General features: G+C 32.0%; 1 protein-coding gene across 1 annotated transcript in view; it reads right to left on the bottom strand.

Annotated features, from left to right (window-relative positions):
* Window positions 1-3,769: 3,769 nt before the first annotated feature.
* LOC117124320 (acid-sensing ion channel 4-A-like) overlaps window positions 3,770-19,466 on the bottom strand; it is a 40,519-nt gene continuing 24,822 nt past the window's right edge. The window contains exons 2-8 of the mRNA XM_033270515.1: window positions 17,289-17,832; window positions 16,339-16,440; window positions 15,947-16,073; window positions 15,519-15,575; window positions 9,739-9,868; window positions 5,776-5,867; window positions 3,770-3,834 (exon numbers count right to left, since the gene is read on the bottom strand). Of these exons, the coding sequence (XP_033126406.1) occupies window positions 3,770-3,834; window positions 5,776-5,867; window positions 9,739-9,868; window positions 15,519-15,575; window positions 15,947-16,073; window positions 16,339-16,440; window positions 17,289-17,832 (1,117 nt within the window). The remainder of the gene's footprint in view (window positions 3,835-5,775; window positions 5,868-9,738; window positions 9,869-15,518; window positions 15,576-15,946; window positions 16,074-16,338; window positions 16,441-17,288; window positions 17,833-19,466) is intronic.

Consider the following 19,466-nt stretch of genomic DNA (forward strand, 5'->3'; position numbering starts at 1 on the left):
AGGTAAAAATGCCCACAATGAAAAAAAAATTATTAATAGAAATGATATTTTTGTTTAAATCTATAAATATTTAAATACTGTAATCAAGAATTGAATCAATAAATAAAAAATGGCCCTCAATTATAAAATTCAAAAAAAAAAAATTAAAAAAAGAATTAAATGCTGTAAAATACCTTGTAACAAAAATTGAATTAATAAATCAACATAAACCATATGCATATTTGAGAACTAAAATAACTTAGTTTTTAGCTCCTATGAGTAGGTCTAGGAGTACCCTGCTGATTGATTAATTAATAGATCTTTTTTGTATGGGCAGCTGTTAGGTCTAAGTATTTTTTTAAAATTATTATTGTTAAATATTATTACTATATTAGCGACCAATTATTTATATTATTATTATTGGCTCTGATGATGGGAAAGCCCTAAAACATTGATTCGGCACCAGTTTTGAACGACGAACTTGCAGGAAATGATATAGACAATTTTCGTGAAATTTGAAATAAAAATTTCCGATAACCTGCCAACTACCACTATGGGACTTTCAAAAGTGTTATTCATGGCTTTTTTTATCTTTGAATATTGTATCATTAAATATGTAATTCCTGCGAAAATGAAATCTAAATGGCAAGTTACCGTATTTGATTTTAGATTCCTTAAAAAAACTAAATTATTTAAGTTTTAAAAAATGCATAATGATTTTTTTATTTTTGTTTAAATCAGTTTTAATACAGAATTTTATTATTGGGGCCATTTTTACCTACCTGTTATTTGGGGCCATTTTTACCGGGGAAATTTTTACAGGGGCCATTTTACCGGGGCCATTTTTTCCTTTGCCATTTTTGCCGGGGCCATTCTTACCGTACACCACCACCGCCGCCGCCGCCACCGCCGCCACTACCACTACCACTACTACTACTACTACTACTACTACTACTACTACTACTACTACTACTAGGCCTACTGTACTAATACTGCACTACTACCAACCCTACACTACTATTCTCACTGATGTAGGACCGTTTTGACCGCGAGCAAGTTTGGCAATTCGATTAATTGACTATTAAGCAATATAATACTGACAAAATAATACAATATATATGTGTATTTGCGTTAAAAGTAATAAAAGGACAGTGTGAACAACTAATATACCTAACACTACTTCTGTAAAAAAAAAAAATCTTTAATTGTTTACCAAACATGCTGTATATATCGTAGGATAAGACCATAGTAGAGTGCTCCACTCTTAAAGACTTGTAGAAAATAGTCAACTCGGCGAAATTCATTCTGAAAAATAGCAAGCAAGATTTTTTTTAAAGCAAAATAATTTATACGCATATATACCAGTATAAATAGTAGATCAAATTCAAGAACACTTAAACCGAGATAACAAGCGACCAATCATCTTGTGGATATTGAGACTAGTGAGAGTATACAAATAATGTTCTGTCATGCCCAACATATTTTTAACCAACGTAAAATCAAATACAAATAAAGTTGATGAACCTGAGGTGACCCTAAATAAGTACTAAATTGAATTGGCAGTTGTAACTAAAACGAGGCTAAATGGAGAAACTAATAGCATTGTAAATATTCCTGGATATTCCTGGAATTTCAGGGTCATTTAAAGTGCTAAGGTCCCTATCTCTAAAAAAATATTATCAAGTAATCTAAATGACACTTTCCAGAATAGTTTTGATGAAGGAATGTTTCAATTTTGGTGACGATCGGAAGTAGGGAATGGATATAACGACCATTGAAAGAATATGCTTACCGTATACCGTAGGCAGATGCAATAGCTGTATGATGAATATTCAAATATGTGCAATTATTGTAATTGTGTACAGCGTTTAATATACAGTAACTTAAATTTTTTTTGGGAACTGATTTTTAATACATCTTTATAGGCCTATTTAAACATGTGACGCGTAAGAACCTTCTTATTAATTTGACTATTTGCATAATATTTCCATTTCAACACCAATAACTGGCATGTATTTTTTGTCAACTATAAGAATAAAACGTTCCAGTGTGTTTAACCAGAAGAAGTAAGGAATGGTCAGGTATACTAATGCAATAAAAGGTGTTTACGTTTGGCCATGTTAGTGTTTAGTGTTAATAAGTGGTGGTTGGAAAGTAATTAAGTGGGTTTTCACATTTTATATAGTGTCAGTATTTGAAAATAAAATATTTCAATACTAGATATTGCTTGGATTCTCTGTTTAAAACGTAACTTGTGCAATGAAAAAAAGGCTGATAGTGAATTTTGGTGAAACTGTTTGGATTACAAAATCCAAAAATACCTGCTCTAAAAAAGAGTCCAAAAAACCCTATTTGAAATAAAAAGTGTTTGGGCGAGTTACTGTGTGTTTTTGAAGAGAAGCGGAGTAAATTTGGAGCACATTTTTAGAGATTTATTTTATAGAAAGGGATTTGCAGTGGGCGGAGATGTGCTCCCTGCCGAATGCTCTTGCTATTATTATATAATTAATTATTGTATATGTTGTAAAAACTCATCAATTTATATGTTAATTGTATGATTGTTTTGTGTGCAGTTTTAGGGTTCTTTTTTTCTTGAAATCAATTCATTGTGTGAGATTTGTATATTAAGTTATATGAGCAGGTTATGGCGGTTTATGCTTAAAGGTATTTTGTAATGAACCCACTTAACGCGTAAATTCCAATAATGTGGACCCATTTTCTTAATAGTTCACCAATTTTATGCAAAAATATGAACAATCTGAACCCATTATCTTAAGATTTTACTTAATGTAGTCTAAATACGAAATGATATTACAAAAACAATACACAAAGATGCAATGTGCAGAAAATAATTCTAACAATATATGGGAAATGATAGAATGTAACATCCGGTGAACAACAATCAATTTGCTAGTAAACAAAATAAAATGAAAAATAATTGCATTAAAAGATTACAAAATTAATTGCAAAGACCAATTTTACAGTAAAAATGATCAATCAATAAAAATAATCAATCAAAAAAAAAATTCCTTGAACAACTTTGTGATTTTAAAACCCGTGGTTCAGATGTGTATAAGAGACAGCATACATACATATATGCAACATATACAGATATAATTATACATACATCAATAATACACGTTAATGTTCCACCTATATATTAACTGCTATAATAGTTTTCAGATTATAATCCAAGTATCCATGCATTAACATTTAATGGTATTCATTATAATCTATTTATAAATATCCATAGGCATTACATTACTTTCACTTATAACAATTATTCAAATACTCACAATGTTCAGCTGCGAGCCTTGTCAGAGTTTCTATGCTAACTCGCCCCATTCCGTCGGTTTATAACTGAACAAAAACCACTTTATCACGGTTCTACCAATTGTGTAAATTCACAAAGGCCTAAGCTTATGCAGTTTCGTGCGTCCAATGCACACTGTGGGTTGACTCAATCGTATGGTGGTAAATTTGAGAGTACTTCGAATTCTCGCGCTAGTCTTTTTATATGACTGGCTGGCAACAGATTTACGCATATGCAAATTTAGCAACAATACAACAATTTTTTGTCATGGACTAAGAGCTATTAATCACTAAGTAGCATACTATTATTATTATTATTATTATTATTATTATTATTATTATTATTATTATTATTATTATTTAATAGTAGCATACTATTTAAATATTAAGGCAATACGCATCTGGTAGGATAAAATATAAAGTTCTAATGTGCAATTAGTTCCAAGGACTTTACTATGCAACCATGCAATCTGCAATATTACTCAAAAATAGAATCACAACTTTTGGGACCTTGATTTCCATTGTCCTTAGCAGCTTTGGTCTCTAAAATAAGATAAAAGACATTTGTGAATTTGGGAATACAGAAAAGTGGTCCTAAATTGGAGTAGTATCTAATTGGAGAGGTTTTTAATTGGAGGGAGACCTGTATTTCAGATTTTATTTAAAATTAAAAATGTTCTATTCAGACATTCTCGACTGTCATGAAAACTTGGTGGGGTGCGTACAAGGCCTGGAAAACTATATTTTACTTCCCATATAATGCAGTATTACACGGTTATTAATTAGATATTTTCTTTGTTTTCCAATATTATTTTTCAATTCTTTTTCCATTGTAAACGCTGCTTGATTTGAAATTCACATACCATTCCTGTCGTTGCTTTTCTTGCTATACCGTATTCATTTGCAATCTATCAGTGCTCGGTGGTCATTTTTTTACTTTCTAAAAGATGTATGCATTTCCAGGTTTTTGAGGGAGTGGGTTCTAAGTTCTAAGCCTACAATTAGGCTACCAACTTCAATAAAGACCTGTTTTCTTCATAGTTTTTTTAACTTCCTTTGTGACAGGGGCGGATCCAGAAATGTCCAAAAGGGGGGGGGGGCCGAAAGGGGAGCTGAAAGTTGGGCCGATCGAGACAACACTGTCCTATGGGGGTCCGGGGGCATGGCCCCGCGAAATTTTTGTGTTCTAGACGCCTGCTGAATGTAGGTAAAATGGCCCCGGTCAAAATGGCCCAGGAAAAAATGGCTCCGGTCAAAATGACCCCAAGTAAAAATGGCCTCAAATGACAAGTAGGTAAAAATGCCCACAATGAAAAAAAAATTATTAATAGAAATGATATTTTTGTTTAAATCTATAAATATTTAAATACTGTAATCAAGAATTGAATCAATAAATAAAAAATGGCCCTCAATTATAAAATTCAAAAAAAAAAAATTAAAAAAAGAATTAAATGCTGTAAAATACCTTGTAACAAAAATTGAATTAATAAATCAACATAAACCATATGCATATTTGAGAACTAAAATAACTTAGTTTTTAGCTCCTATGAGTAGGTCTAGGAGTACCCTGCTGATTGATTAATTAATAGATCTTTTTTGTATGGGCAGCTGTTAGGTCTAAGTATTTTTTTTAAATTATTATTGTTAAATATTATTACTATATTAGCGACCAATTATTTATATTATTATTATTGGCTCTGATGATGGGAAAGCCCTAAAACATTGATTCGGCACCAGTTTTGAACGACGAACTTGCAGGAAATGATATAGACAATTTTCGTGAAATTTGAAATAAAAATTTCCGATAACCTGCCAACTACCACTATGGGACTTTCAAAAGTGTTATTCATGGCTTTTTTTATCTTTGAATATTGTATCATTAAATATGTAATTCCTGCGAAAATGAAATCTAAATGGCAAGTTACCGTATTTGATTTTAGATTCCTTAAAAAAACTAAATTATTTAAGTTTTAAAAAATGCATAATGATTTTTTTATTTTTGTTTAAATCAGTTTTAATACAGAATTTTATTATTGGGGCCATTTTTACCTACCTGCTATTTGGGGCCATTTTTACCGGGGAAATTTTTACAGGGGCCATTTTACCGGGGCCATTTTTTCCTTGGCCATTTTTGCAGGGGCCATTCTTACCGTACACCACCACCGCCGCCGCCGCCACCGCCGCCACTACCACTACCACTACTACTACTACTACTACTACTACTACTACTACTACTACTACTACTAGGCCTACTGCACTAATACTGCACTACTACCAACCCTACACTACTATTCTCACTGATGTAGGACCGTTTTGACCGAGAGCAAGTTTGGCAATTCGATTAATTGACTATTAAGCAATATAATACTGACAAAATAATACAATATATATGTGTATTTGCGTTAAAAGTAATAAAAGGACAGTGTGAACAACTAATATACCTAACACTACTTCTGTAAAAAAAAAAAATCTTTAATTGTTTACCAAACATGCTGTATATATCGTAGGATAAGACCATAGTAGAGTGCTCCACTCTTAAAGACTTGTAGAAAATAGTCAACTCGGCGAAATTCATTCTGAAAAATAGCAAGCAAGATTTTTTTTAAAGCAAAATAATTTATACGCATATATACCAGTATAAATAGTAGATCAAATTCAAGAACACTTAAACCGAGATAACAAGCGACCAATCATCTTGTGGATATTGAGACTAGTGAGAGTATACAAATAATGTTCTGTCATGCCCAACATATTTTTAACCAACGTAAAATCAAATACAAATAAAGTTGATGAACCTGAGGTGACCCTAAATAAGTACTAAATTGAATTGGCAGTTGTAACTAAAACGAGGCTAAATGGAGAAACTAATAGCATTGTAAATATTCCTGGATATTCCTGGAATTTCAGGGTCATTTAAAGTGCTAAGGTCCCTATCTCTAAAAAAATATTATCAAGTAATCTAAATGACACTTTCCAGAATAGTTTTGATGAAGGAATGTTTCAATTTTGGTGACGATCGGAAGTAGGGTATGGATATAACGACCATTGAAAGAATATGCTTACCGTATACCGTAGGCAGATGCAATAGCTGTATGATGAATATTCAAATATGTGCAATTATTGTAATTGTGTACAGCGTTTAATATACAGTAACTTAAATTTTTTTTGGGAACTGATTTTTAATACATCTTTATAGGCCTATTTAAACATGTGACGCGTAAGAACCTTCTTATTAATTTGACTATTTGCATAATATTTCCATTTCAACACCAATAACTGGCATGTATTTTTTGTCAACTATAAGAATAAAACGTTCCAGTGTGTTTAACCAGAAGAAGTAAGGAATGGTCAGGTATACTAATGCAATAAAAGGTGTTTACGTTTGGCCATGTTAGTGTTTAGTGTTAATAAGTGGTGGTTGGAAAGTAATTAAGTGGGTTTTCACATTTTATATAGTGTCAGTATTTGAAAATAAAATATTTCAATACTAGATATTGCTTGGATTCTCTGTTTAAAACGTAACTTGTGCAATGAAAAAAAGGCTGATAGTGAATTTTGGTGAAACTGTTTGGATTACAAAATCCAAAAATACCTGCTCTAAAAAAGAGTCCAAAAAACCCTATTTGAAATAAAAAGTGTTTGGGCGAGTTACTGTGTGTTTTTGAAGAGAAGCGGAGTAAATTTGGAGCACATTTTTAGAGATTTATTTTATAGAAAGGGATTTGCAGTGGGCGGAGATGTGCTCCCTGCCGAATGCTCTTGCTATTATTATATAATTAATTATTGTATATGTTGTAAAAACTCATCAATTTATATGTTAATTGTATGATTGTTTTGTGTGCAGTTTTAGGGTTCTTTTTTTCTTGAAATCAATTCATTTTGTGAGATTTGTATATTAAGTTATATGAGCAGGTTATGGCGGTTTATGCTTAAAGGTATTTTGTAAATTGACACAATTCAGTGTTTCATACTGCTTCCAAATCGGTTTATGAATAAGAGAGGGCGCTAGACTACGATGCTGTAAGACGTGCATATCTTGTAGCTCCTGAAAATTTTACATATTTTTACACAAACCATCAATTGAATTAGTGCCCCGATCGAAAAAAAAAATACGTCACTGCCGTATACACATTTTGTATATTCAAAGGATTTTCAAATAATGCGGGACAATATCAGGGTGAACCCACTTAACGCGTAAATTCCAATAATGTGGACCCATTTTCTTAATAGTTCACCAATTTTATGCAAAAATATGAAAAATCTGAACCCATTATCTTAAGATTTTACTTAATGTAGTCTAAATACGAAATGATATTACAAAAACAATACACAAAGATGCAATGTGCAGAAAATAATTCTAACAATATATGGGAAATGATAGAATGTAACATCCGGTGAACAACAATCAATTTGCTAGTAAACAAAATAAAATGAAAAATAATTGCATTAAAAGATTACAAAATTAATTGCAAAGACCAATTTTACAGTAAAAATGATCAATCAATAAAAATAATCAATCAAAAAAAAAATTCCTTGAACAACTTTGTGATTTTAAAACCCGTGGTTCTATGATTAGATCAAGAGCTCAGTTGGTGGAGGAAGGTAAAAAGAATACGAAAAATAATTCCTTAATTTAGAACCTGGAAATTATAATTTTTTTAAAAAACATTTCAAAACTTAATACTGAGGATGGTGAAATAACGGACCCAAAACTAATATCAAATAAAGAAAAACACTGTATAAATCAGAAAAATATAATAATTTACCATAAAATAAAGAAAATGAAAACTGTTTTGGAAATATATTAGCCAAACCATGATAAATTCTTTGGAATACTCTTTTCAAGCTGGAAGTCTCTGTATTTTACAAAGGCGTGGAGTAATATCATTGATTAGAAAAAAGACAAGTCTCCGGTAATGTTGAAAAACTGGCGTCCTATTTCATTATTAAACGTTGTTTACAAGATCCTTTCTAAAGCCATTGCGACTAAAACAGTACTACCATCCGTTAATAAGGCTGATCAAACAAGAATCGTTAAGGGACGATATTATTGGTAAGAATATAAAATTGCTATTTGACATTACTGAGCATGCACAAGAAAATAACCTTCCTAATTTGTGTTCTTCGTTGAGTTTGAAAAAGTATTCGATAAAATAAGATAGGATTTTGTTTACTATGCACTAGACAAATTTGGATTCAAAAATAAATTTATAAATTTAATAAAAATTACTTTATAAGGATATTTATAGTTGTGTTATAAATAACGGTTTTTCTTCGGAATTTTTTAGCCTTAGTCGTAGTTTACGCCATTGAAGGATTCCCTATTTCGCCGTACTTATATACAGTACTCTGTGCAGAGTTCCTTGGTAACGCAGTTCGCCAAGCAGACAAAGTAGAATGTATATATAAATATTAAGTTAGGTCAATTTGTAGACGACATAGTTTTTTTTATATCAAAGATTTTAACTCAATAAAACCCATCATGGATATTTAAGGTTTATTTGCTTTTATCCTCCGGACTTAAATAATAAATTACGGAAAAAGTAAGATAATGAAACTGGGTTCCTTGAGGGATTCTGATTTTAAAATCCCCACCAAAAAACAAAAATGATATGGACTAATTCCATATTTTGGCCTTAATCTTTCAAGTAATTCAGTTAATATAGTTTGTTTGTAAAATTTAAATAATATGGTATAGCTTGTTAAATTTCCAACAAAAATATGAAGACATCTAAAGAATATTAAAGGAGGCAGAGATCTCTAAGTTCATTTAGAAAAATGTCAATCATAAAAACATTGGTTCTGCCAATCTTAATATGTCATTTTTCAAATTTACCCAACCCACTGAATTCCTTCTTCAATGATATACAAAGTAAAATGTTCAATTTTGTATAGAACGCGAAACCCGATAATAAAAAAGAAAAAATATGTTCAATGAATTAGAAGCCGGAGGGTTCAAAATGTCGCATCTCCAAAGTTATTGTCATGCTTTAAAGCATGTTGGGTAAAAAGATATCTTGGAAAGAACGAAGGCAAATGGTAATTATTTTTTCAAAACGACCTATTATTATTATTATTATTATATAATGAACACTCTTTGTATGAAAATGTCACAACAGAGATCAGCTATTAACATCTTTAAGCTTGATCAAGGGCCCAATAGCCGAATATTTTAATTCAGCTGCTCAATCAATTGCAAATTTTAGAGTTATTGCGATAGGCCATAATGCCTATTGATCGACAATTATTCTACTATACTTTTGAAACCAGAAGAAATTCTTGCGAAAAAGTCGTAAGGATAGAGAAAATCACTTTGAACATTTGCTTAATACTACCTCACATTTTAGAAACGTTCTCCCAGTACTTGCCTCATTCTGTTAATTTTTAATTAATTATAATTTGTGCACATACTGTGAAAATAGCAATCAATAGTGCCTATTCGCTTACCTTATTCTATCAATTGACATATTAAGGGACTGACTTATTGAGCCAGCCAAGACCTCGGCAGGAAAATAGGCAGAACTACTACTTGAAACGAATGCCTCTTCATTACATGGTGGAGAACAAACACAACTTTCTGTAAGAAGAAACACAAAATAGTAACATTTAATTAAAATGAAACCATATGATATTATATATATTTTTCTTTCGTGGGTGCATCCCACCTTTATTTCAATCATAGCAGAATAATTTTTTTGCACAATTTGTTGTCAAAGAATTACATCACATAATTATAATATATGTCTACACATACAAACATACATCATACACAAATCAAATGTATATAAAAAGTACGGTAATCTATGTACATTTCAACTGTTAAATATATAAAGATACTTCAAATAGATAACAAAATATGATAAGGTAAATGAATGAATCAGTGTGAATCAGTAGAGAGGCTATAAACTCAGAGGAGGCATAGAAGCCTCCCTTTTCACCAAGACATGTTATTTGGAAATGATAATTGTAGAATAATGAAACAGATTGAAACAGAGTTAGGACAATAGAACATAGTGATTAAAAAACATGGAAAACCGTAAGGTGGGGGTGTACACACGGTGCAAGTCCAAGACTCTCTGTTTATCTTGGCTCTGTGTGTATGTGAGACGCACCGTAGCCACATTTTTCTCAAAATAATTAGCATCTAAAGATAATAGAATATTGTTATTACATTTCTTTAATTACCACCACTTTTGTTCAATAAAAATAAACCAAGTTGTCACAAAATCATTTAAACATTATACAAACAAACCTTTGTCATGGGTACAGTGCTTAAATACCAATGGTATATTTTAACTTACGAAGATCGATTTTTGCTTCTTTTTTTTTTTGCTTTATCATTATTTAATAAAAAATTAAATTTTATCAAGTTCTTCAACTCGGAAACAAACATTATCCATGGACAGCTTTTTCCGAGTCCAAGTCTATGATTGAATTTACTTTTGAAAATGCAAAATGTGAATATTGATATTACTTCATTGGTTATCTCATTGTACATACCAAGTACAATTTTACTCCACAGTACTAAATTAGGTGGAGTAGAAAAACATGTTTCTAACAAAAAATAAAATTTTACCCAATATATTTCTATATTTTTGCATTCAAATAACATGTGTTCTTCATTTTCAGGTAATTTGCAGTAATCGCATAAAATTGTAGCGGATAGATTCCACAATTTTAATCTGTTATTAGTTGGAAGTATCATGTGAATAAATTTAAAATTAAAAATGTCCAATCTATTTTAAGTGCATCATAGAATTCACCTTATTCTTACAACATGAATCCCAATCTATGACACTCATCTGTAGATTATTTTCCCATTTGCTTTGCACTTTATGTAGTTTAAACGTTAAATAGAAGTCTTTTTTACAGTTTCATCCTGATTTACAGACGGTAATTTAATGCCTTTACATAAATCATTGTTTCTTATATTTGTCGACATTACCTCAACAACTAAAATAAATAATAATGCAGAAAGAGGACATCCTTGCCGTATACCACCGTTCATTAAAAAACTTTCAGATAATTATCCATCCGTTGTTTATTATGAAACTCTCTGTATTGGTATACATTATTTCAACCCAATGTAAAAATTGGTTCCCAAAACCAAAACTTTTTAGACATTTGAACATGAAATTTCTGTCTACTGAGTCAAACGCCTTTTTAAAATCTGTAAATATTAAGGCTCCTTCTTCATTATATTTATCAGTGTAGTCAAGTAGGTCTTCAATTAATCGAATACTTTCTCCAGAAAATCTACCCTTTATATAACAAGCTGTGGAAGACTGTTCCAGAGAGATGGAGCTGATATTGAAAATGCACTGTCACCATAGGTGCTAGTACATGTTCGTGGTTTATGTAATAGATGATGTGATGATGATCGGAGGGTCCTAGTCCTAGTCCTGGACGGCTGAGGGTAGGGGTTGCCGAATTACAGGCCTATTGTAGCCTTATGTACGCATATCATACATTTCAGACATTTACTGCCACAAAAATATCCGCTTATCTCGTGTCTGGAAGTTGCCCGCTTGCGGTTCGAACAACCTTATTTGCATATCAATGAAACACAAGACATCGTAACTAGATAACAATAGAATCCGGTCGCGTTTCCAATCTCCTTGTATAGTTGTCTCAGGTATTACTTAATTTTACCAGTTTTATGAAGGGCGGTAGACACACACCAAAAGTCCAACCTTCTGTATGTGTTCTTTCTTCTCCATGTAAATTGCGTTGTGTTTTTATGGCAGTGTCGCCATATATCGATAAGTTTATGTTTACGCATGCATGACATTAATGTTTGTGATGATTGCCATATTAAAGGTCAATGCTGTTTTTTTTTATTTTTTGTTCGTTGTAATATACAGTTCATGTCTCCACCCATTAATATAAATCTGTCTTCATCGTTACAGAGAGTGTCATTTTCTTTTCAAGATTCTTGAAAAATAGTGACCTTTCTTTGTAATTATTTGGAGCATAAACATTTATCAAGTTGAATATATGTTTCTTATTTTCCACACTTATAATTATGACTCTGCCTTCTCCATCAATATATATATATATATATACATTTTATGCCTGTTACATCTATATCTGGCTTAAATAGTATGGAAATCCATCTTCTATTTCCAAAAATTATCATAAATATATGCAGATATTTTTTATCATAGTGAGTTTCTTGTAAGAATATAATGTATGCTTTTTGTTCATCTATCCACTTAAAAACCTTCTTTCTTTTGTAATTATCTCTAAGCCCTCTGATATTTAGAGATATTAGATGCATTGAGTTAATATTTTGTTTTCTTTTAATTTATATATATATATATATATATATATTTTCCCTCTTTTTTATGTATTTTTTAATAATTTTTTTATATAGAATCTGTATATTTAAACAAGGTTGTTGTCGGTTTGAAAATACTATTTAACTTACGGAATCAGATTTATTTTCCTATTTTATCCACTATTTGTGAGTTTATTTCTTTTACTAGCTGCAAAGTTTTGTCTGGCAACTTGCGCGGTTTCATCACTTGCTGGATGTGGTTTGCCCGTGGTAGTGAAGTCCGTTATCGGCCTCAAACCTTTGCTAGTTTGTGATGTTCTGTCTTGAGGGTTTTTTTTTCTTGCAGTACATTTTCTGATTTCTTCTTTTCACGTTGTTCCAACTTTTTTTTTCTTGCTTGCTTAGTTGGAAAGTTTGAATGCTTATTGTCTTGACCTGGGCAATTGCATCCTTCATGATACGCTGTACCTTTTCGTCTAGTTGAATTGATTCCCTGGGTTGTTTAAGAGATCCTCAAGGACTCCAATCACATTTCGTGCGTTCAAAGCTTTGTCATCGTTCGTTTTGCAACTACTATTTGTTTCGAGTTCATCTTCAATGAGTAAAACAATCTTGCTGTGAAGTTATTTATTTTGTGAAATCGTGGCAGACTTTCTTTGAAAGGTTCCACAAAGATGAATCGGTCACCATTTAAGAAACGTGATAACTTTCCGTTGATTCTAAATTTAGCGTACTGCACGTTTCCTAAGATGGTGCACCCTAACTTCTTCAATGCATCAGTTATTTCTTCATTTCTTACCGAAAGTGGTATATCCTTTACTAGGATTCGTGTTGCATTTTCTCCTCCTATCAGGTAGGGGTTAACATTATGTACGTTAATATGCTTCCCTTTTATATTCAACCCTGATGTTATTTACATTTACACGTTCTGCATGATTGTCAATGTAAATACGCCATAAGTTCTTAACCTTCTGTGTGCCTATAAGGTGATCACAGTTTATAACGCATTTTAAAGCAAAGAATATATCCTCTTCCTTTAAAAAAAAATCATCCTTGTTTCTGATATCATTGTCTTTAACAAATCTCGACAACAAAGATAGAACAACTGTGTCTATTCGAGCGTGAATACTTCGCTAGACTACAAAGCCTGTTGTCAAGGTAAACAATAGGGTTACGCCGATCGTGTTTATGGGTACCAAATTGGGCGGTTATAAGTTCAGAGTTATACAGCGGCCTACCTTGAAAATTGTCTAAACATACATACTACGTTGTCGAAATTGCAAGTATGCTGGTTGATTATGTATTTTGAATTGTTCTAAAAGAAGATCTTATCTCACGATTGTTGAAATTAAGTCAGGATACTAAAAATATGGAATTTTATTGCTGGTCGTTTACGTGTACTTGTAAACCGGAAAACGCCACCAATTTTCGAATCAATTATTAATAAACTTTAATTTTAAAAAGTTTGAAAAATTTGAGAAACGTGTTTAGTTACTTAAGCCGGGCACTTAACGACGCGCGCGCAATCGACATTCAGCAGACGGCGTCGCGTCGTTTAACGCTCAAAGAGAACGGAGACGGATTTGTCGACCAACCGTCGTACGAAGCAGTGAGTGCCAAGCTAGAACTCTAAGATAGAAAACCACACGTCATTTTTCCCCGGTTATTGTTAACGGCTATGCATTAGATATCTTTGATGCTTCAGTGAAAAATGTTATCTTCTGCTTGTTTTTTCTATGCAATTGTTCGTGTATTTTACTGGAGTACTATATTTAAAAAGCTTTCTCATGTTTGAAGGTTGCCATGTTATGCTATGGTGCTTTAATCCCAAGACATTCCTTATGCACTTAAAGAGGATTAGAATTATATTTTTATTTATAGTGCCATCTAAATAGACACTATGGGTAGGAGAGTAACCGAAATTATACCAGGAAAAGGTAAAAGAAATCGAGGATTCCAGTAGCAGTAGTAGTAGTGGTTTCCTCTATTTCTTGCAACTTTTCCAGAAGACATGGATTGTATATTTTATTTTTGGTTTATTGCCCTGAATAAAGTTAATTGTATTGTATTGTAGTACGGTAGATAGCGCCACCTGTGATGTTGTTATCACGCTAACTTTGAGTAACGATGGGATATCACTCTGTTGATTAGTACCTATGGAAAGAGTAGCTGGTTTCGATAAGTACTTTGGTATTCAATGATTGATATAAAGATACTATGTTGGTATGTATTTTTACGTCTTCTACTTCAGCTAGTCAACAAAGTCGTAGATAGCCAACACATTGATGAAACAGAACAAAAATGACATGGCGATTTTTCCTATTATTTACACGGATAATATCGCGTTGTGGCACTCATAATTCAACACAAAGGCCCTTTAGCCAATCAATAATAATATTGATCAAAGTAATTAGATGTGAAAGAAATTGAAATCAAAATTACCCTAGTAGAGTCAATGGTTAAACAGCACAGCATAGATGACTTATTTTTTTAGTTTAAATAACTTTTACTCCTTCGACAGCATTCTCTGAGAAAAGCAGGGATTACCAGTTCTGGTTTTGCCCCTGTGGACATTATTTAAATTGCTGGATTGAATTCGTCAGAATGCTTTGTAATAATTAACAATAATTACTGTTTACTGCAGTGTTTCCTTCTGAATAAATAGATGTTTCTAAGGACAGATGTATATCGGATTTGAAAACAAAATGACTATGAAACGACTGAGACTGGAACCATAATGTTAGCAACTTTTTCAACACATGTGAACCACCGTACCTAAATGTTCATGAACAATTCACGAAATAAATTAGTTTTTAGAATGCATCGTTTTATTAACTGTACTGATAATTTAACATATCGATAATGTATTTTTAAACTGTTCTTCAGTGTTGCTTGCACATAATACTTATGTCTGTCAATAACAAATCGTTATGATCAACAATCTTACCAGCTGATTCTCGAATACATCTGTTAGCAGTTTCAATTGAACATGGCTCCTTAGCACCTTTAATAAAACAAACAAAATTGTAAAATACGTTTTAATGCACTGCGGAGAATCAGTGGAGATAATTCATCCACACACAAACTACAACACACACTAAAAGCAAGTTTACAACAAATCATGTAGGGTAGTAGAATAAATCTTAGACATACTATAGCTAACGAGCTCTTTCCAATGATAAACCGTTGCTTTGTAATAGCTCCTATAGCTATTTTTGAAAGTAATCTAAAACCATACAACAACAATAGAATGGTCAAACATTTTGGTTTCATGCCTTTCCGCAGGACGCAGGGCGCAAATAAAACTAACGTCATCAATTTATCATCAGTGTTTAACCCCAAAAACATCAAATCATTATAAAATACGACCTTTACCTTTGGAGTAATATAGGCTACATCCGCACATCAATTCTGTGTAGATAGCCCGACATGTAGCACGACAGCTTTGAGTAGTATAGTTGTCGACTGTATCGTTTGGACAGTACCCTGCGAGACGCGAAAACTAACGAAAGAAGAAAAATATAAAATTTCTTTTAAAATATATTCTTACTGACTCTTTATAAACTAGATGTAATAATAATATATAACAATAATAATAATAATTATAATATTAAAGATAACAATAATATTATTAACAATGCTAGGCTTTAATTTCAGAAAACATATTTTAAAAATGTGACGGTAAGCACAAAATTATATGCCTTTATAAAAAATGTTTTATACTCCAACATTACTATTGAAAATATTAATAATTGTTGTTAACCTACCGATTGTTTATTGACACTAACACGGGTCATAAATCCGGGGGAAATAAAAAATGATCTCTCCATCATTTCATCTGGAATTTCATTCGGACTATGCAACAATACCTTTAAAAAAAATGGGAAATGACTTAATTGTGTATAGGGCTGTTACATTATTATGTATAGATATTGCGTAAGAAATGGTAATCCAATTCAGCTTTAATGAAACGTAGGGATAACTTCTCATACTTCCTAAGCAAACAAATAGGCAGGTCTTCCGAACTAAATTCCTTGATGATAGAACAAGGATCCTAAGCAAACAAATAGGCAGAACCAAACGGACGCAAATTGATTTTGATTCTATCAACAAAGACTTTAGTTCGGAAGACCTGCCTATTTGTTTGCTTTGGAAGTATGAGAAGTTATCCGTACGTTTCAATAAAGCTGAATTGGATTATCATTTGTTATTCAATTGCAAAACGTTCGGCGTTTTCCCAAAATTCATGTATAAATATATTACGAATTTATTATTATTATTATTATCATCATCATTATCATCATCATCATTGTCGTCAAGATACCTTGTGCAGTGATTAATACAAATTTCAATATTTAGTGATTCATTTATTATTATCAATATTATTATTATTATAAGTATTATTATTATTATTACCATTAATATTATTATTAGCATAATCATTATAATTATAGTTATTACTATAATTAATATCATTATTATTATCATCATCATCATAATTATTATTTTATAATCGTCATCGCCAATCATCATTATCATCATCACTCATTATCGTTAATTATCATTATTCGTAAGCTATATTTATACTAAAGCATGAACACCCGGAACAATCATTTTTTGATCTTTCGTTGTCACTGGGCTATTAGGCATATTTTCAAAATTATCTTCAATCAAGAATATGTATAACCTATATATCGTTGTCTTTTTTTTCTATTACCCTGAACCCTGCAGCATAGTTTCTGACCGGTACGTATTTTTCCTGTTCGACATTAAGCCTTAGCCACAGCCCATTCTCGCTTCCACTGCCGCCAACTCGAAGACCACTAGAATTCAAGGCAGAATTAAATGTGAAACAGACTCCAGCGTTTGTCATCACCTCCGTAAAGTTCTCATATGAACAAGGGTATTCTGAAAGCCAGAGACAGTCGTTGACCATATTTTTGATATCGTGCGACACTTTTCGAATCTCTGCGTATAAATTTATATCTTCCAAGTTCGTGTTCATGGGCACATCAGTTTTGCTCAATTTTTCACCAATAAAAATGTCGCTGAACAGAATATCTTTCACTGGCGAGTCATTCATTTTATCGCTCGATATCATGTTGATATTGCAAATAGTGACGGCAGGAAATTCCAGATTGTACTCTTCCTTTTGTGTAATAATGGTGGAGGTTTCACCGCTTGCAAAGCGAATGACCAGTTTCACGAAAGATATGATGACACAGGACATAAGCAACAAAATTACAAAACCCCATATCAACCTGCAAAAAAATAAAATCAAGTCACTAGAGTTCTTTAGTAACCAAGAGGCATGAGGTCCCGTGGCTAAGGCTTATTGGAGTCATACTGGTCTGTAGTACAGTACAGAATGCTAGTCCGTTCCTCTGTTTTCGACGCTTAATTGCCTGGTTTATTGGGTTATTGGGGCCCATATGGTCCCTGCAAAAGTGCCAATTAATATCCCGGGGCCCCGGACCTAGCTTTAGCCAGTGAGAGCTCATCGGGTTTACCTCACTGTCAGTATTTTTTAACGATACGATATCAAATTTTCGTAACAAACCTGTCTTGCAGGATAGACTCGGGTGATAACTTTAGATTACAACAATATAATATACTGTAATATAATATGATACAGCACAAGAAAAATAATTTAATGGACAAATTTAATCATGAATGTGCTTGTATAAGGACTAATTGAAGGAGTCTGACTCTACCTATTAATTTCAATTTCTTTATAAATTTGGTAGGCCTTTGTGGGGTTTTTTGTGAAAAATTTTAATAAACAAACTTTTGCGATGAGAATAAAATTATTTTTTTAATTGTATAATGCATTAGTGTAGCAAAATATCACAACTATTGATCGTGCAAAAAAAAAAAAAGAAAAAAAACCTCCGTGGTTTATGGCATTCAACGTGAACATATTTATGCCTATGGTAAGATAAATTTTTTTCTTTTCTTTCTTTAGGCACACAACACATGTGTCAAGGATTGCCAATAGCGAATATATATCACTGTCCTACTTGTAGGTGACAATCCCTTACACAAGACAAACATACACACACGATGCTTTACACAAACTAAATCTCAATATGAGATTTAGGGAGTGGATAATCATTAAGATAATCAATATAACCACCTAATTTATAATGTACACCAAAACTTTTGGCATAGATCATTGTATAGTTATAACTAGACGATGTGAATCATCACACAATATACAGATTGTTAGGTGGATGATGGGATATACGCTGCTGGTCGATATTGTGCGAGAAATCCAATAAGTGGTCATTAAACTATAATAATAATAGTCTTGTGTCATGGTGATGATCAAAATCAATATCATCAATAAATTCGATCAAGTGTTTAATCATTTGATTAGAACAAACATTTGATTATACATCGGCTCGTGGTAGGGTTTACCGAGTGAAATTGAATTCCAGTACAGTGATTAACTAATGTTTTTTCAATGCAATAACGACCAAAATTATATTCACTTCATTCATTAAATACGATGCATACTTTTAAGTCAAGATTAATATCAATGCAAAGTATGGGAGTTATTCATTTTATTTTAGGAACCAAATTAGCGAGAAAAGTTTCTAATTCTCGTTACAAAAAAGTTTTTTACATGTATAATTTAGGCCTATATCATGTATCTAAACAAAAATCGTGTAAATCTAGTAGACATAAATTCACGAAATTTGTAGCAATTATGGTTGTTTTTTTCTAGTTGGATAAAAATAGATTCATAAACATGAAATTGTTTAACTATTCTATACCGACTTTCTTGTTTATAAGTGAATGATATTTAAATTTATGTCTGAGAATGTCATTTTCGGCATTCTATAGAGGCTATAATCATAGTTTTCTCACCTCAGCCCCAAACATAGCACAT

The sequence above is a fragment of the Anneissia japonica genome, unplaced genomic scaffold (genome assembly GCF_011630105.1).
Source record: "Anneissia japonica isolate Jap-2015-1 unplaced genomic scaffold, ASM1163010v1 scaffold11029_len304543_cov171, whole genome shotgun sequence".
NCBI lineage: Eukaryota > Metazoa > Echinodermata > Crinoidea > Comatulida > Comatulidae > Anneissia > Anneissia japonica.